At 40.4% G+C, this 20,216-nt stretch overlaps 2 protein-coding genes across 7 annotated transcripts in view; one reads left to right on the forward strand and one right to left on the reverse strand.

The window, feature by feature from the left end:
• The window catches only part of LOC148072693 (zinc finger protein 609-like), a 64,005-nt gene extending 43,944 nt beyond the window's left edge, over window positions 1-20,061 (forward strand). The window contains exons 1-10 of one of the 6 annotated variants that reach the window (XM_087796661.1): window positions 4,302-4,698; window positions 6,152-6,264; window positions 7,793-8,621; window positions 12,882-13,107; window positions 13,502-13,589; window positions 14,878-16,996; window positions 17,553-17,934; window positions 18,002-18,364; window positions 18,523-18,586; window positions 19,456-20,061. In XM_087796661.1, the coding sequence (XP_087652787.1) occupies window positions 7,914-8,621; window positions 12,882-13,107; window positions 13,502-13,589; window positions 14,878-16,996; window positions 17,553-17,934; window positions 18,002-18,364; window positions 18,523-18,581 (3,945 nt within the window). In that variant the 5' untranslated portion in view covers window positions 4,302-4,698; window positions 6,152-6,264; window positions 7,793-7,913 and the 3' untranslated portion in view covers window positions 18,582-18,586; window positions 19,456-20,061. Of the gene's footprint in view, window positions 1-4,301; window positions 4,699-4,731; window positions 4,977-6,151; window positions 6,265-7,792; window positions 8,622-12,881; window positions 13,108-13,501; window positions 13,590-14,877; window positions 16,997-17,552; window positions 17,935-18,001; window positions 18,365-18,507; window positions 18,587-19,455 lie in introns of those variants that run through there. The other 5 variants (XM_087796659.1, XM_087796658.1, XM_087796655.1 and 2 more) reach the window with 5 other exon arrangements.
• Window positions 2,156-3,825, reverse strand: LOC148072697 (uncharacterized protein CFAP97D2). The gene is made up of 5 exons (XM_087797687.1): window positions 3,725-3,825; window positions 3,469-3,549; window positions 3,284-3,402; window positions 2,211-2,394; window positions 2,156-2,167 (listed from the first exon to the last, which is right to left on the reverse strand). The coding sequence occupies exons 1-5, from the start codon at window positions 3,815-3,817 to the stop codon at window positions 2,156-2,158; spliced, it is 489 nt and encodes a 162-aa protein (XP_087653813.1). The 5' UTR covers window positions 3,818-3,825.
• Window positions 20,062-20,216: the final 155 nt, after the last annotated feature.

Consider the following 20,216-nt stretch of genomic DNA (forward strand, 5'->3'; position numbering starts at 1 on the left):
TCTGACGGAGAGTGTTTATCTGGAGATAGGTCAGGTGCGGTGGGGGATTTGAGGGGGACACCAGAGAGATGTGCGTTGCAATAATTCAAGAAGGTAGTGAGTAAATGGAAGACTGGGTGACATTATATATGGTTGTTTGTCTATTATATTTCCCATCCTATTTAAGCCTTTACCTTCTTTTTACTCTTCTTTATTAACTTAAGGGCCCCTCAAAACAGTCACAGTATCTAATGTGGCACCTAGAAGTCTACAATGTCCATCAACTAGCACCTGGATAGAGTCCAGTCCCTTGCCACCCTTGTTAAAAAGTACACTAAATTAAATGAATAATTCATGCTGGATTCATGTAATTTTAAAAGATTTAAACTATTATTTTGCATTTGTGTCTAGTAAGGGTTTCAATAATAACATCGATTTTTTTAAAGCAAGATGAAAAAAAATTAAAATGCTTACATTCTCGGCCTGTCAATAAAAGTACCGTCTGTCACTTCTTTGGAAATAACTAGTGGAAAAGGGCTCAACGTAGAGAAGTTAAAGCAAAACAGGCGTAAAGAGTCTTTAAATCTGCAGGGTCAGTGAAAGCAATGTTTCTTTGTGAACCGCGAAGAGACATGTAGACCCAGTATTTTTCCATTAACATCTCGTACATGTCCAGCATAACTCAAAGAACTCTCTCTAATTATCTATCAACACATTGCAAGAAACTGGTCTGTCTCTTTCTCAACATGAAACCCACTTGTCTTGCATCCTCAGAGCCGCCTTCCAGATTGTATTTAACATCTAAACACTCACACTCTCTCCTGAACTCTTCGTCCCCTCGATGGTCAATTGTTTTTCATCTTAATCCTCTAATCGGAATCCTTTGGAAGGTTGTCGAGTTGATTTACAACCACAACATTTCAGTTAAATTCAGTTTTATTTAAAGTGGTTAATCACTTCAGAGGTACACCAATACACTTTACAATTTTAACTTCACTGTATAAGAGCAAATAAAAACAAGTCCCAGCAAGAAAGTCTAATAAGCCTGTAAGAGGCTTGAATTTTCCAGTTGGATTTTACACTTTGTAGGCTGTGAAAGGGAAAACTGAGGACAAAAAAACAGATTGTTTTTCTTTATAATAGAGGTTAATGTAACAATTGTCACTGCTCATAAAATGTCATTATGTAACTTTTATCATATATAAATGACTAAATACCATTTAATAAATGTAAAAAAGTACATCCGGGTCATAAAATTATCTGATTTTCAGCCAATTCATCTCCTCAACCGTTTTATCTAAGGTGTATAATTCTCTAATCTTAAATTCTGAATAGAAATCAACTTTTATCAAACAAGAAATAATTTGTAGGTGATACAGGTCAGTTAAACGAGGTGGCCTTGGTGCTATATTTCTTATTTCAGGTCGCGGTGAAAAGAAGAGTTCACTTTATTTTGTTTAGTGTTGCATTACGTTGAAGCGGTAGTCCTGTCCGGTGACGAGTTGCACTGCCCCCTACTGTTTTTTCTGGGGAGTTAGGCATTGCCAGGTGATCTAATGATTCATGATTTTTTTCCTTTATTTCATTATGTCATTTTAATTTACTTAGTAAGAGTTGAGCCAATTGCGTAACTGGGGACCACTGACAACAGAAATACGCAGACACTTAGTTCATGATTGAATCCAGTTCATGTTCCAAGGATCAATCAAAGTTAAAAATGAAAAGAAAAAAAGCAACATTCAATGTGTGCCCAATAAAAATTATGTGAGAAAAATTGATTGATTTTTTGATTGAAAAGACAGTGAGATTGAAACTAAAAATTTACATTAAGCAGAGAATAATATGTAGAAAATAGTCAACATGAATCACACTTAAAAATCAAAACGAGATCATAGACAGACTTATCTGGTTTTTTTTTTAATGACTTGCATTAAATAAAATACATGATAACCCTTATTTTGGTATATATAAGCACAAAAACACACAACTAGTTATATCAAAAAATAAGAAATATGGGAAAAGGCTTAATCCGTTTTTCTTTCTTCAGCTGTAGTCAGACATCTTGGTGTCACTGCTGATCTCTGAGTCAAGTGTCCTCTCTGGGGCAAACTTTACCTTCCTGTGTACTTTCTGCACACACACACGAAAACACATACATACATATACACAAAATGATTCAATTAGCCAGCTTGAGAGGGAAAGAGTGAAGGTTGAAATTGATGAAAACTCGCCTGTTTGTCTGCAAGTCCTTGAGGGTAGCGTGTGATATATGCCCGTCTTTCCTCTGCCTTCTGCCAATCATCCATCCACACTTGGCGACGGTGTTCAGATTGGCGGGAAGTTAAACGCTGGTAAATTGCTTGATTTTGGTGGGAAACCATCCGTATTTCTTTCCTCCGCTTCTCTGCATTCAGACTGAAATCATTCAATAATTTCAATCAACTTGTGTTACACAAACAATGTTTCTTTCGACTAAGACTATGTCTGTTAGTGATTGTCTGATGATGCTTCATGAAGCAGTGTTATTATTTTAAGAGTCCACTAGATGGCGGTCTGTGCACTATTTTCCTTTGTTTTGAACACCTGGTCTAATGAAATATCACATCATGTTTAAACTGATGACGCCACCTACTGACCTCTAAACAATATTCCACACCTTCAAGAAGCTTTATCACTAATGTCTATATTTACTTTAGATTTTTTATTATCAGATATTAAATAGTGAAACAAAGTTACAGATGATTTGATAGCTTTGTAAACATACATCTATTTATAAAGCTCTTCAGAGCGAAACAAAAAACTGATATTGTAGAAATAAAGCTAAAAAAAACTCATTTTTATTTCCTTCTGGGATTTTTGCATTATAAGTCACTAATTAAATACTAAATTTAGGTTTTTACTTTGTTTTAAGACCTAATTTCTACATTTTCGATTTTTGCTTTTGTGTGTTTGAAATAAGAGTAACATTTCAACTTAGTATAACTAAGTATGCGTAGTACTTAACCCAGTTTATGCTTTTGTCCCCAAGAGAAATGATTGTCAAACAAACTAGTAAATTGACTACAGTATTTCACATGAACTGATTTTATTTCAATCTTTTTCAAGCCGTTCAGCTATTTGATCCCACCTCTTGATTTGACTTCACAAGGATATAAGGGATGCTGTGATGTCATCTTTTATTTTCAAAATAATATTTTTTTAAATTTTTAATCGAATTGCCACTGAATAGGTGAAGAAAGCTACAAACAGGATGTTCTTCCACTATTGTCACATCATAATAATATCTATCAATTGCTAAAGTCACCTGTTCAGGTGGTATTGGTTCTGGTGATCCACAAGACCTTTGGAGGAGACAATCTCTGTCAGTTTTGATGCCAGGAGACGGTTATCTCTGTCGATGATTGACAGTCGTTCATTGTGTAGCTGAAACAGAAATCACAATGGAGACTGTGTTGTGTATTGCTTTTATGTGTGTGTGTGTGTTAATACCTGCTGTTTCTTCAGATTCAACTTGATGTGAGTAGGTGTCTTTGAGCCTTTGGTGTCCACAACTGGAAGAGCTGTGTATACCTGCACAGGTACGCATAGACTGTAACTGACTGTTTTGTTCCATTTCCTAAATACACTTGCTTTAGTTTCCCTTTTAAGCTTTCACAAGTTCAGTTGTTCCTATACATTTCATCCGACAGATGCATTCATTTCTCACTTGTTAATAAAGTTATCTTTTCTTTCTAGCCTACTATACCTTATAACGGTGGTGCTGGTAGTCTTCATGGTCCCACCGATGTTTCAGGTATCGGTTGGTGACAGGCTTTAAGGGCTGATGAGATCGGTGCATGTTGCCTCTTCCAAATTGTCTTAGATCTTTGCAGTCCAACTGGAGGTGTGTTTGCTGGTCTATGGAGTTGTTGCCATAGAGATGTACCCCCTCTTTATCAACTATCCCGAAGATAAGGTTTCTCATTAATAATTACTGCCGCTCAAACAAAGAGAAACACGTATACTGCTCAATAAATAAAACCAATAAGCGGTATGAAATGTTAATTATAAAGGTCCACATTATGTTGATCCACATCACAAAATTGTTCCAAAAATAAAAAATATTAAACGAAAAAATAAAGTTTTTTGGTACCTATAAATGTGAAGCTTTTAAAAATCATTTAACATGTACTTACCCTAACAATTGTACATGTAATGTTATTTAAATAAACAATAATATATTTATCTGTCTTGCATTTCTTTCATATTTCCAACAGGGGGCGACATTCATTAAATATTCGTGCATAGAAGTTGGGTAGAGCTCAGGGAACGAAAACTCAGTCCAGGTCCAGTGATCCAGTCAATCCGCATCCAGTGATCCAGTCCCGAATTTGGGTGTCAGCCATTAGCTCTCGGTCTGTGTCTGTTTGTCGCTGTCTGTGCGTCTATTAACCATCCATCGTTGATTTGGAAACTGTAGGATTATCGCATCTCTAATGGAATACCCGGAATTGTTTCTACCGTCCTATAGACTCCAGCAGGTCTTCTGAGGGGTCATCGTTTCAGAACTGCACTTTTCTCCGGGATGTGTGATGGCTGCGCTTCAGTGAGCCCGGAGCACGTTGACTGCTCTGCCGCTTCCAGCCTCCTCTCCGCGGGCTCCTTCTGAGCCAAAACACGTCGTTTACCGGGGCGCATGGAGTGTACATGAGTGCCGGTCACATTGGAAATAAACACGGGGTGAGTGGACGCGGGGTGTACCCCCTCGTCGATGCGAATTGGACCCACTATTTTGGAAACGCGGGATAGCCTATTAGCCGTCCTGACTTAGCACAGCAGGCTAGTTGCTGCCTTTGTCTGGAGACACCGGGGAGCTAACCGCTATGCTTCTGTGATCGGACACGTCCTCGTCTGACCCGCACTTTGGTTCCGGACAGTATTCGCTCACCGGCACAAGTAAACCATCACAGCGAAGCAAGTTTCGGATGATATTTATCATTGTCACTAGTGTAAGCCGAGTAAGTCTATGCTAACTTATTCCCCGATCCAGTTAGCATAGAGCCGATTAGCTTGTTTTCCAGTAGCCACATACTCCGCATTGCTCTGTTTCCATTGATAATGGTGCTTGAATTTAAGAACCATGTAGTGTAACTGTTACTGTCAAACATGCAAAAACGTGAAACATCCGACTAGGAGCACAGTGTTAGTAGTGTCACTGTCCGGTGGTGAGTTTGACAGCAGAGCTGCAGAGGTAATTGTCCGTCACGACATACAGGTCAACCGTTATACAAACCACAAATAGAAACTTTGTGCAGCTCCAACTAAACTTTGTGATAAAACAGCTTAACTTCGCGCCACCGACGACCATGCCACAAAACACTCTCTCAAATGTTGCTATGAAACGCCAACATTTCGCCAGAAGTTGCTATAAGAGCTGTGTCCGGTCATAGATCCAGTTAGCATGTAGCGGGGCCCACTGGGCCTCCGACTCGCTATAGGATTAAACACAAACCCGCTTTTAAACCAACTTTTGTTTCTTATAAGTAACATTAATTTATGTTCTATATTTGGTTGATTATACTAATCTGTGCATCTTAGCTTTGCAGACAGCAAAGCCGCAACATTACGAAAGTTAGCACAGAAAGCTAACTGTATGTTGTTAATTATTTCAAGCTGATTCCTACGTTTACACGTACGGTGACTTCACTTGTGATCTATTATGATCACAATCTCCCAACAATATTCAACTCTTTGTTATGAGTATGTGAATGACATGGTAGACTTATTGCCAAAGAACACACCAATGAAATCCCTTCTTGTACAACAGCTTTGATTGAAATGTTTGGAACTTATTTCCTTTAGATTTTCTTCCTCAACTCGTAGTTTATCCGGTATTTAGTACCAGAGTGATCATTGTCTCTTGGTAAATAAAACAAAACAATTAATGAACATAGTTATATGCTTTTTGTGAAGATATAACAAACTGTACGTCTATATCTTTTGCTATAAGTTGAAATGCAATATACAAAAGTGTAGTTTGTTTGTAAAAGTGTGTTTAACTGCCATTTTTTTGTTTGTTGTTTCAACACTTTTATTTTATAGCACCTAGTGTTATGCTTCATAAATAAAATGGATTGGATGACATGACAAAGAGGAATTCATTTAGAAATGTGATCATTTTGCTTGCTTTCAGAGAGCTGGAGCCCATCCCAATTGACATTGAGTCCAACCTGGACAAGGCGTCGGTCCTACACAGGTCATCCTCCGAGGGAGAAGAAACCCACAGAAACAAGAGACAATATACAGGTGCATCCAATTTGTCTAAAATAAATGAACACAACAGGTGAGAGCCTGAAGGGTTATAGTTTATGTATATTGATTAGAGTTGTGTAACTGATGATGAAGGTTACATGGCATGAGCTGAGCAGTTCCAGAGTAACAAATCCTTGATCATTAAGCTCAAATATAAGACTGGGGTTTCCATAATTAATCATGAACAATTCCATTAACTGTTCTCCACCACCTATATCTTGAAGACAGATAATATAACATGTTATTTTGTACCATTGGAGAAATCTTGCAATCTAAATGGCCTCAGTTAATGCAAGAGTTTAGAGTGAATTGCTAGAAAAATGTTTAATGTTGGAATCAAACACAATACTCGAGGAATAGAGAATCAGGCTTTTAAGATTTTCAAAGAGTTTGGGACATTAAACATGCTGTAACCGCTGTGTTTAATTAAAAGAGGTAATTTATCTTAACCTAAAAGTTAAAAGTTAAAGACAGCAGTGTCAAGCTTGTTGTTTGACGCATGTGATAATGAAAAATGGATGTAAATCTGGCCATGTTGATCAAATCGGTCCAATATTTAAAAGGAAAAACTTGTTATTGAGGTTGTCTTGTCGATTTATCAGCCTAAATTTAATGTTTACCAAAAATATGAAAACATCTTCCAATCAAAAATCATCATTTAGTTTTGTTGGTGGATTTGATTTGTTTGCTTTTTATTTTTATGACAAAAAAAAAAACTGTGTTCTCAAGTGTAACTGTAACGGTTGGCATATCCAAAAGTAAATAGTTGTCCCTTGTGAATATACCGCCTTAAAAAAACATTAATACTATTTTTTTTTCTGTCCCACTAGTGTCATTTTAAAATGTATTTCTGTTCTGTAAAGTATACTTGGTGCGACAAATGGCAACTAAAGAGAAACTTGACAAATGGGAGCAGCTAAGCTTAAATATTAATTCCTTATACCAATTAGTCGAGTAGAAGAACTTTTAATGCCAGTTTCTTTACTACATGTCCATGTTTGATTAACTTGACCCTTAGTCACGGTTTGCTTCATCCATTAACTGAGTATAAGCAACACTGCTTGAAATGTTAACATGAAGTGATGAATGTGGTTTTAAATGTTTCTTTAGTTGGCACCTATTTTAGAATAGAGAAATATTTCTATCAAGTCTGTAACTACCACCTGCAAAACTTGCACAGAGCTTACAGAAAATAAGTCGGTAAAATCAATATGAAGGGAATTTTGAGAATTGATAAAAAATCCAAATGGAGAATTATTGCTTTCTCAGTAACAAACTTGTTCAGCCATTATAGCACTAAAAGAAATTCACATTCAGGGAATAAGAGACCAATGTTACACAAATTTAAACTCTTTCATTAAACCCAGGATAATAAACGGTCAGGATTTTCTTTTTAATCTTATGAAAACATTTGTAATGATCCAGACTTGTAGATTGTGGTGCTTTATTTCAGTTGTCAATGCAATGATTATTCAGAACATACGTTCCAGCCATCTAACCTGTGTCTTATTTTTATCTTTAGGACAAAATGTGGCGAGCAAGGTGGAGGTCCGGGGTCCATCCCTGAGGAGGCGTCCTGCAGCTGGGAGGCGCGCAGCCCCCCTGCGGCCCCCCCTGCGGCGCTCTGGGACGCCCCTACTAAGATGTCCCTCAGCAGTGGCCCTGCAGGTGGCAAAGGTGTGGACTCGAACGCGGTGGACACATACGATAGTGGAGATGAGTGGGATATTGGTGTTGGCAATTTAATCATTGACCTGGATGCCGACTTGGAAAAGGATAAACTAGAGATGTCAAGCAGTAAAGAAGGAGGGGGCATGGGCGCCCCTCCCAGCGCAGTGGCTACTCTACCGGAGAATATAAAATTTGTAAGTCCATTAACTGCTTCACAGGGCAAAGAGAGTAAATCCAAATCTAAACGAAATAAGAACTCTAAAGAGAGCGTTAAGGCCCCAGTAACTGAAGGCTCAAAAAAAGAGATTCAGGGGCGCAGCCCGGGGGACCCACTCCCCCCGAATTCTAACACACCTGCAAAGGGAACAGACAAGTCAAGTAAACTCCAGAGGAACCCCCACACTGTGAAAAAGGAAAAGGACAGCTTATCTGCCAAAACTAAGAAGGAGAAATTGGAGGTGGTGGTCAACACTGAGGAGTCGGGGGGCCCTGTTTTGCCACTAGCAGGCCTTCGCAACAGTGAGGGCCAGCAGAACCCTGAGTTGGTTGCAGCCGAGCAACTTGGGAATATTGAACTGGACGCCGCAGGAATGAGCCAACTTGTCACCATGGCATCAGATCAGGATGAAGTGGACAATGGTGAATGCAGAAATTTGAAGAAGGTGCTCATCGGTGAGGCGGTAAGTAAGTGTGCTTGACCATGTGTATAAGAGGATAATTATTTAGAAGGGTTTGAAAGTCGATTATATTCCTTTTTTTTAAGGTTGAGTATTCTGTCAATGAAATGTCATGTCATCTTGCAAAGATACAAGCATCTGTTGGAGTCTCCAAAAAGGGACATGTGTGGCAGATTACCTTAAAATCCAGACTAGGGTTGTCACAATAGCACATTTTATGTACTGAAGTTGATACCAATACCAGGAATGTTTTTAAATAATTATATCTTTTGGTACCCTGATTTAAAAAGAAAGTCCCCTGTACTTTTAAGGAAACAACTTAATCAAAAAACAAAACCGAAAATCATTAATTCTACATTCAAATAGAGGTGATAGTAACAATTATTTTTCTTATGAATGTGCAAAAAAAACAAAAAAAACAACAACTGTTATACATTTAAACGGTGGTTGTGAGCAGCCTTTAAATATAACCGAAATCCACAACTGACTCATAGATGTGCAAATAAATAACAAAACCTACTACTGGTATACTTTGGTACAGGGGTAATCAATAGCCTAAAGTATAATTAAGTGAAGGAAAAGAAAAAAAAACAACCTTTTAAATAGGATTCACGAACTGACTTTTATTTACTTGATTCTGATATCCGGGCTTTAAGTATCGGCCGATACCGGTGTTAGTTACAAAATTATCTTTATTCCCTATTGTGAAATAAAAACTACTCATGCTTTTAATAAAAAGCAAAACATTTGTTTCTATTATTCAAATGAAGTGTTTAATGTTTACCAGCATTTTGTTAACAAAATGAAAATAAGGAAAAGTGAAATTGTAACTCTAACAAGGATGTTTGTTATTGTTGACTTTCACGCAGTCCACTGGAAGTTTCTCTTGTCTCTACAGAACAGCAAAGTTAACTTTGTCGTGATGCGTCTTTAGATGCTTAATAAAGTTAGTGGTGTTGAATCATTTAGCGCGATTTCTCCAAACATGCGTTCAAATCTGTCCTGCATCCGATACCCAATCCGAATATCGAATCTGTTCATCCCTACTTTCAAAGTTTTCTGTGACTATTGGCTGCAGTCTGTGCCTTTCTTTCGTTGGTCAGTGTCATCCAACTGATGCCGTTAAGATAAAGGGAGGAATAAAGTTCCACTGACATGAGCAACCCTCAGAAAGCATCAGATAATGTAACAATACATAATGGCAGCGTCACATTGAGTTAATAATAAATAAATATAGAGTAATGTTCACGACCGAGTAGGTAATCCTGCACATCTGCAATCTGTACCAGTAGTGAGGTGCTTATCTTGTTTAAATAACACAATGCGTGTTCATGTGTTGCCTTCTTCAGTTTCCAAAGTTCAGCGTCACTGTTTGCCAGTCAGTTTTTGAGGGTTAATAATTACTCCCTGTTCATAAACTATTACATATTTTCTCTAAACAACAACAGTTATGATCATGACTCAAAAACAGGGTTATGAATGAGACACAAGAAACCAAAATAGTATAAGAAACCCTATATATATTCTACACGCATAAATAAAATGTTTACATTTTTTGGTATATAAAATGACTGAAAGTCACAACCAAAATGGGGAAAATAAATAGTCAAGCAGCAAGTGATAAGACAAAGCACAAGTACTAATGTGCATCATGATTTTAAACAAGGTTTAAACATCGAAGTTATCATTCAATTATACCTCCACTGGGCTTTCATCCCCCTCTCTCTTGTGTTACTACAACTAGAAGTATATCAACCCATTTATAAATACTAGTCATCACACCCACACGTCATACTTTTACGCAACCATTTTCGAGCCTGATTTTTTTTATTTTTCATTCTGCAAAATTGCAAGTTGTTTATTTTTTCTTCTGCAATCTTGAAAATCAAAGCAAATTGCAGACCAGAGAGGGGTATTTAGAACACTGAATTATTATCGTACATTTATGCACCCTGCCGCTCTTTATATGTATTAATTTGATCACTGCAGCAGCTCTGACCAATATTCAGCTCTGTATAATCATTAAAACAATCTAAAACCCCTTATGGGGGTTAGAAAGTTTAAACCCATAAGAACCTTGCCTGCTTGCTTCCCACCCTGCAAATAATTGCAGCAGATGACAAAGTAAGGCCATATCTACACTGAAATGGAGAACACTATTCAAATATGCTTTTAAGAGTTTCACTTATAAGTTTAGAAAAACACTGAACAGTAAGTCAAAAGCACAAGTTTGATTTTTGGAGCAAACAAATCTTCAAACCAATTATCCAAAAAGTCCCTTCAATGCATACTGGTAAATCCCAGTATCTTGATTGGGTCGTTGTAGCAAAACTGTTGGCACAAATTTTAGGAAATTGTTCAAATTAACAAGGTTGTTGCAATTGGATATAGAAATCCGTCGGCGGCCATCAAAGTTGGCAAAAAATCTTGCTTGAGACAGAAATGGGGTACATGTTGGTGGAAGCGTTTGTCTGCACCGTTTTTATAAAAGTTGCACAACAACGTGCACTCAGACACGCTCTTGCACCCTTTGAGGGATGGCCCACACATAAATTAGGTTTAACCTATATGTTGTCACAGTACACTCTGTTGTGCACGCATCAAACTGCTATATTTATTTTTAAAGAGTGAATATAGTCACAAGCCTTTGCAAGAACGCAGAAGAATGATTGAATGTTGAGTTTCATCAGATTCTTGACAATGAGGACATTGATTTTAGTCATTTGTGCATCATCTTGTTGATTAAACACCATAGCGTTTCATCAAAACAATTATCTTTATCAAATTATCTTACTATCTTAATTGTTATTACTCAATCTTGATATGTAGGTTGTGATAATCCAGAAATGGCAAATATACCAATACAAGAGTATCTAGAATGTTTTACTATTGATCCAGGATTCCTCGATTGATTCTAGCTGTTTTCTCAGAACCAGATCCCGGTGCCTCTTTCCAGGGAGTGATAATTTACTGTGATGTGTGAATACCACTCTCCATAAGTTCATTGTAGATGTTATTTTAGTTTAGTGTTGGTGTCTCACAGTGAAAAACTTGCTAACCTGTGTATGTTTAAACAGGTTTTGGGGTCAAAGTGGGCAGTTTGTGCTTACAGAAATGATGACAAGGATGTATTGCTGCAAATGTTAATGCTGAACTTTACTTAAATTTGGTTTTAAGCCTAGCAAGAAATGTGTTGTTTATCTGTGTATAGATGGGGATCTATGTAATCATGTTTGATACTAGTTTACCTTACTCTCAGGCTCTTTTAGGCTTTTACTATAAAAACGTAAACTCATTGCAATGTGTTTGTTAGTCTTGGTCGATCTTAGAATCATTTCAATATCATGACTGGAAATAATATCTGCTCTGTGTGGTGTAGTTCTAGACAGTCTGGATACAAAACTATCCAGACTCTGTCTATAACTACACCTCAACCATACATTTCTCTTATGCCTTCTCTACATTCTCACACGCATGCACTGGTGCACAGATTCTCGAGTTGTATGTCGGTACAATGTGTAAATCCTTGTGGTTATGCAAATTCAAATACAGTTAGATATGACCGAACATGGTGTTAAGTGATCCCTAGATAAGCAAGAACCAGAGTGTGCATTGTATAGACCGCAAACAAGAGAAACGGAAGGTGGATGGGTCAAGGTCAGTTAATCAAATGCTTAAAGTTATGGAAACAAGTTTTTACATTAAAGAGAGGAAGATCTGAGAATATAACGTATAGGAGAAACATTCGAGATTTTATTAAATCAGTAAAGATATAATGAACAGGTGTGTTTCAAACATTAAATGCATCATTATTGACATTCTCAGTTTGGATTTTTCTAGGATTTTCTCAGATTCTTGGCTTGTTTAACAGTAAATGATAACCTTTGCATTGAGCCACATTACCTGTACTTTTTTGCTGGTGGTTTCAGTCCATACATCTAGATACACAAGCATTGTACTTGAAGTGAGATGTTTACCTGTCTACAGGAGTCAGTCCAGCTTCACCAGGACCTCACTATATGAACTGCTGGTTCACTAAATTAACTGTCCACAAACTGCTTGTGTCCTCTAATGTATTTTTGTTTTCATGATCTTTTTGGTCCATAGAGATTTTCATAGGAATTCTTAATGGACTGGTTTGTCCTCCCCACATGCCCAGCTGTAGTAAATCTGTGGAGACTTGCTACATGAAAAAACAAACCTTTAGTCACATCAATTTATGGTTTGCCAATGCTCATATTGTGCTCTCTTTTCTTCCTTCAGATTGAGTCTCCAGTCTCAACACCTGCCCCTCCTCCCCTGCACCTCCTCGCTCCTGTCATCAACAACGATATCTCATCTTCTTGTGAACAAATCATGGTCCGCACACGTTCAGTAGCAGTGAATACAGCCGATGCAGCTCTAGCAACCGAGCCCGAATGTCTTGGACCCTGTGAGCCCGGAACCAGTGTAAACCTGGAGGGCATCGTTTGGCAGGAGACGGAAGATGGTGAGTCATTACAAAATCTCAGCTCACTGCTGATAAAACAGTTTAATTGTCATCACCTAAATGATGAAAAATGTTTTCTTTTTTCTCTTTTTATTCTTAGAAAAATGTGGTTATTCAATATATATATATGTTGACTTGTCAAATTGGAGCCCTCAATAATAATTGGGAAAACCGTTTTGTCACTTTAGTATAGTTTATTCTGACAGATATTTAGTACAAATTTGTAAGGATAAATGTACTGTAGTCGATTATTTCTCAAGAAAATCTTGATGCATTCAAAAAGCATTGATGGTTCATAAGAATAATTACAATATATAGGACTTGTCTGTTTTATTGATGTAACTGAATTTGCGAGACCTTGAACCACAAGTCAAATGTTACTTTTCGCATGCAGGTATGCTTGTCGTGAATGTCACATGGAGAAACAAGACCTATGTTGGAACGCTTCTGGACTGTACCCGACATGACTGGGCCCCACCCAGGTTTGTTTTACAATGTTTTTATTTATATACATTTTTTAAGCCTTTTTTAAATTCACTTACACTTACAGATCGGTTCAAAGCATTATTCTCATTTCAAGAATCTGGCTTCAACAAAATCGAATGAAGAAATCAAATTCAACGAAATCAAAACATTCCAAGGTCTTGGTTTTTTACCAAAGGCTACATGTACCAAGGGGTCGTACGCACAAAAAGCACACGAACATATGTATCAATAATAAAAAGAGCGTTAAAAAGTTCCTTATTTAGTGCTGAAATGCATGTCAGCCTCACTAGACATTTTGAGATGTTCTCATCAGAGTTACATTAAAGATCAATGTTGATAAAAAAAATAAACAAGCACTCAAAAGTGTTTGTAGTTACACAAGTTCATATTAATTTGAAAAACGCTTTTGTTTTTTAAATGTAATAAGAATTTGTGTGTTGCCAGCTGTGCCACACATTCATATTAAGCTCAGACGATCAGACCATCTTCACATCAACATTTCAACCGAAGCTCGTCTGCACTCATTTAAATTTAAGTATGTGATCCAAGTCAAAAATGTATTAAATGAACGATTATAAACTGTTAATTCAGTTTAAATTCATGTTTTTGTTAGTTTTTTCTGATTGTGGAGAGAAAAAAAATCTGGTTCATTTAAATATGATATAAATTAGGTAGTGGAATGGGACAAACAAGTCCAATTAATTCCACGTTGATTGGAATGTACAAAGGAAAAGTGCTTGTCTTTGTGTGCACGTACAAAAATATTCAGATGTATGACTGTTTTAAGTCGAAAAAACCCACAAACTTCTTTGTACAGGAGGCCCCAGGAGTTTTCTGGTTTGAAAGTAATTTTTAAACAATGTAATCATGGTTCATATGCTATTAAATAGTTTTCTAATGTTGCCAAAAACTGTAGGTAAAATAAAATAAATTCACCACCATCTCCACTATGTCTATATAGAATTATCCTGAAGGTTTGTAGAATAATGGAGGATGTTTAACCCCTTAAGGGGTTGAGCAACTCAAGAAGCCTTTTGAAAGATGGGTGAAATCGCCTCCCAAACTTGGTAATGGATGCCAAAGTTATTAAACATTTAATCTATTGGTTTTATTAATTAGGTATAAACATTTATTCTATGGCCTACACACTCTCTTCATCTGGGTGATTCATAATGGATTTTGTTGTGCTTGTGTTGCATTAGAAACATAATAACTGAATCTCCTACTTCTCACACCTGTAAGTCCTTAACTTTCTTGTGACTAATGCTTGTTGTTGTCGTTCAGGTTCTGTGATTCGCCCACCAGCGATGTGGAGATGCGTGGTCGTGGTCGGGGGAAGAGAATGCGTCCTGGTACCAGTGCGCCCATGAACGACAACAGCAACTCGTCCGACAACAAGGGCAGCAACAGCAAGACCCGTGGGGCTGCTGCCAACAGCAAAGGCCGGCGTGGGAGTCAGACTACAAGTAGCGTGGACGATGCTAAGGCCAGCCCATCTTCTGCAAAGAGGAAGACCAAGCCTGCCTCCGATATGGAGCCTACTTCCAGCTCTGAGGACACAAAGGCTTCAAAGCGAATGAGGACTAACTCTACTGGGGTAGCTGCCTCGCTGGCCGGTGTGAAACTTGAGCCCCTACCCCCACAACCTCTTGACCGGACTTGCCCCTCCCCAATCCTAATTGACTGCCCTCACCCAAACTGCAACAAAAAGTATAAGCACATCAATGGGCTGAAATACCACCAAGCACGAGCCCACAATGACCAGGATGTGAGGCTGGATCAGGATGGAGACAGCGAGTACGGGGATGACCCGGCCCTCCATCCTGATTCCATCTCCTGCAACGGTTCCACTGCATCCCCTGCCCGTTCCACTACACCTAAAGGTCGGGGATTTGATGCTCCATCGCCATCTCCTTCAGGGAAGATGACATCCAAGCAGGCCAGGAAGAAAGCAGGGGAGGCAGAGGCGGAGGTGACGGATGGTGGGGAGGAAGGGGTTTGTTTGACGGATGACGCCAGCAATGATGGCATGGATGAGAGGAAAGCTAAAAAAGCGTCAGCAGGTGGCAAGTCGGATAAACTCTCACAAAAGAGTGGGAAGCCTGCTCGCCCTCACCCTTCTTCTGGGTCTCCTTCTCCCTATGCTCTGCAGGCATCTTCCCCTGCTCTTGGTTCAGTGGTGCAATCCATCCCTAAGAGCCCCCAGCTCAAAAGCATGCAGCCTAAACCCCCTCCCCTAAATGATCCCTCCTCCAGCCCTGCCCACAACAAGGACAAGAAGAAAAAGGACAAAAAGAAGAGGGAGGGTGGTAAGGAGGGAGATAGTCCTAAAGCAATGAGCAAAGGTAGCAGACAGGAGGAAAGTCCCTATTCTGAGGCAGAAGCTTTGCTCAACGGCTCGTCTGAGACGCACCAGAGCCGACTGGCCAGCATCAAAGCTGAGGCAGACAAAGTGTACAGTTTCTCGGACAATGCTCCCAGCCCTTCTATAGGGGTGTGCAGCCGAATGGAGGCAGGAATGACTCCTTCCCACCAGCTCAACCAGAATGGGGCAGACAATGCCTCGGTAAAGACTGGCAGTCCTGCTTACTCGGACATCTCTGATGCAGGCGAGGATGGAGAGGGAAAGGTGGAGGGGATCAAAGTCAAAACGGAGCCAGATCAGGGAGCTCGCGAAATTGCCAAGAAGGCACTGTTCCCTCCCCAGCCCTCCAGTAAAGAATCACCTTTTTACCCTGCATATGACTCGTACTACTCTCCAAACTACCCCAGCCCTAGTGGTGCACATTCAGCGCCCCATATGGAGTGCTCTCAGGTAAAGGTGAACAAGGAGGAGGAGCCAGAGGTTGGGGAGGAGGTCAAGGTAAAAGCAGAGCCTCAGGAAGAGAGGAAGCTGGAGCCGCCGCAGCCGTCCGTCATCCAGCAGCGCTCCAGCATGTACTCTCAGCCCCTTTACTACAACCAGTACTACACCCCCCCATACTCCTACTCCCCTGACCCAGCTTACCACGCCCACCTGCTGGCCTCCAACCCCGCCTACCGCCAACAGTATGAGGAACGTCAAAGGCAGGTGGACAAAAAAGCTGAAGGGAAGGATAGAGAGTCCTCTGTGAAGGAGGAGTGGAAGCAGAAAGCTTCCGTGCCCCCCACCCTGTCCCGAGCCCCCAGCCTCACCGATCTAGCCTCCAAGGGGGGACTATCAAAACCCAAAGAACTTTCAGCATCCTCGGAGCAGGCCAAGTCGGTTATAATGGTGAAGGGAGAGGACCCCAAAGGTGGACCCCCACCCGAGGGTCTTAAAATGAAGCTTAGTGAGTCGGGGCATCATGTGAAGGAGGAGCTCAAGTCAGGGTTGGAGTCAGGCCGGCCAGCAGGTGTTGAACCTGCCATGTGGTACAGACAGGTGAATACTCTTCTCATCAGTCCCATAATGCTATTCAGTGACCAACTCTTCAATGGCTTTTCATGTTTAATACTTGGATACTGTTTTTTCCCCTTGGTTTCTATACTAACAATTATTATTTCCATAAAAACTTTAGTTTTTGTGTTTTCAAGTACAAAGGGAAGGTTTATGCGGAGTTTCATTCAAAACCTTTCGATATTGAATGCTCTAATGTAAATAAGTAAGTAATTTATATTTATAGAGCTCTTTTTTTAGACCAGGGTCACAAACCGCTTAAACAATAAAAAAAAATACTCAAAAAATATATATAGTAAACAAGTAATCAAGATAACGCCAAGAAAAACACAGGTGTCCCAGAAAGTCAGGGAAAAGCCTGCACAAATAAGAAAGTCTTAAGAAATGAATGTGTCTGTGTTGTTAAGCAATAGTTAACTATAGGTCTCACCATGTTCATGGTTGTCACTTGAAAGTCTTAGTTTTTGATGTTAACAAGACTTACCCAGCTTTATTAATCTGTGCTGCCTCAACTTCATCTCTTTGATTTCCTGTCATGCAGGAGCCGGACGCACGCCTATGGCCTTACGTGTATCCCAACAAGTATTCCGAAGCATTGAAACCCCAGGAGGAGGAGCGGTGGAAGGATGAACGGGAACGGGAAAGAGACAGAAAAGTAAAGGAGGAAAGGCCGAGGCAGAAGGAGAGTATTCACAAAGAGGAGGCCAAGGAGGCGGCAGAGGGTCGAGCACAGATGCCTCCTGACGAGCACAGAGCTGGAGGGAAGGAGGTCCGACCTCCACACATGCAGTTTTCCTCTCCGCTGGTGCAGCATCAGGCCTACATGCCTTATATGCATGGACCTTATGCTTACAGTCAAGGCTATGAGCCTGGACATCCGGGCTATCGAGGCGTGCCCTCAGTCATGATGCAGAACTACCCCGGTAAGAGGTCGACACACGGCCCTGTTGAAGAATATTTAAACTCATGTGTCTGATATTTGTTTTTAAGGTTCATACTTGCCAGCTGGTTACGCATTCTCTGGGTATGGAGGTAAGATGGCGGCAGGGGACGAAGGGGAAAAGGCGTCACGGTCCAGTCCCACCATGAAGCCTCAGAGTGAGGCCAAAGCTTTGGAGCTGCTACAGCAGCACGCCAGTCAGTACAAGAGCAAGTCGCCTTCGGTCCAGGACAATAAGACGCCACACGAGAGGGAAAGAGACCGGGAACGAGAGAGAGACCGGGATCGGGAAAGGGACAGGGAAAGAGACGGGGACCGGCCTCGATCCTCACCGTCGCAACGCGTCATGCCATCACATCATCATCTGGGATACCCGCTACTGTCAGGACAGTACGACCTTTCCTATGCCTCAGGTGAGAAGCCCACCACCAGAGGGCAGCACTGAGCTGCTGTCCAGCTGTGGCCCACTGTACTTGAGAGCGCGTCGTCTTTCTTAATGTAGATCCTTCTGAAGTAGTTTATTTTACATAGAACATGCTTATCCTCTAACTTGCAGGTCTGTCGTCCTCAGCCATCGTTGCCAGTCAGCAGGCGTCGGCCCCGTCCATGTACCCTCCAGCACGGAGGTGAGAGCGGTAAGACTTCAGTCAGTTTCACATTCTTTTAATATGAATGGTTCTTTTCCTGGTTTTCATAGCATAGCTTTCATATTTTCATTAAAGGGTGATAAATGTGACGCAGTTATTTAATATTACCATATTTTCCGCACCTTAAGGCACACTTAAAAGCCTTTAAATTTCTCAAAAAACTATAATAACCCGGAGTGCCTTATATATGAACATTACCTGGTGAGTGACTTGTTTACAAACACTTTCATGACACTGAGCCGATACGCCGTGGACGTAATTACTTCATTGCGTCATCACGGGGTGGGATTAATGACGCACGTCACATCATGGCGGACGTCTGTGGAGTAAGATTACTGCCACCGTTTTGAGCAAGTGTGTCTTGGTTGTCGTACACTCAAAAATCACTCTGCTGTGCGCTCAACCCGTCATACACGTGCGTTCAACATGTCATACACGGGCGCTCTAGCTGTCATACACGTGCTCAACTTCTCTGCTGCTCACTCAACATTGTCGGCTCACACCAGTCTCAAGCGCTGCTGCTTGAAGACTTTTTTAAACTTAATTTGAACATCGTTACAATGGGAGTGAACGGAGTTGTCAGAACACTTAATAAAGATTGACTTTATCTGACTGTTTTGTTGACATTCCCTTGAGCACAGCTTCATCTAGTGGACGCATAACGCAACCCCAGTCAAACATTTGACTGTATCTTTTATTCTATGCCACTCATAATCCGGTGCGCCCTATTTATGAAAACGGTTCTAAAATAGGCCATTTATTGAAGGTGCGCTTTATAATCCAATGCGGAAAATACGGTAATGTGCACAATTATTAAATTAATCAACTTCACAGCTCTGACTTTTGTTTCTTCACAGACACACTTGATTGACTGCTGCTGTCTGAAATCATGTGACTGGATCACATGACGGCAAGACTGTCGACATCTTCGTGGTGTATGTGTGACCCTGGCATGACGTCCCACCACTCCTGGGCCTTCCTGGCTGGTCCTCCTGGGCCAGTGGACCCGCCTGATCGTGATAGGTCAACACAGTGCCTGCAGCGCTTGTGCGGGCAGCAGACTGTACTGGATCTGTGTGGTCGTGATCATTTTCTGAAGCAGCACGTCAGACGGTTCGCTCACGTTGATGTCAGGAAGTCCAGATTATGAATCCTCACATTTCGACTTTTGAGCCTAGACCGGCTCTACAGTGACCTCAGCACCTCTGGACATGGTCACACCTAATCTGGAATTCTAAACACTGTGGATGTCCGAGGATCCTGAGTGTGTAGCTGTGTACTATGTATGTCTGTGTTTGAGCATTTGTGTGTATGTATGTGCGCGCATGAGTGTGCGTGTAAATACTGTACAGAGGAATTATTTTAAAGAGCCTGTTGATGATTTCTACTCTTCTTTCGTCTGGTCGCCTCTGTTTTTCTACTGTTGTTGATCTGATATTAAACCTGTAGCTGGTGGAACGGCATCTTACTTGTGTTGTGATCGTTGCTGCCCGGCACCGCACACCTGCTGTGAGTCTTATTTGAAGCTGAAGCCTAAAAAGGATACTGATTGCTCCATGGATTGATGTTTAGAGGATTTGTTTTTATTTGTCAAGTGTGTGGGTCAAAACCAAATTGA

This window comes from Callionymus lyra, chromosome 8 (assembly GCF_982586985.1).
Source record: "Callionymus lyra chromosome 8, fCalLyr1.hap1.1, whole genome shotgun sequence".
NCBI classification, from domain to species: domain Eukaryota; kingdom Metazoa; phylum Chordata; class Actinopteri; order Syngnathiformes; family Callionymidae; genus Callionymus; species Callionymus lyra.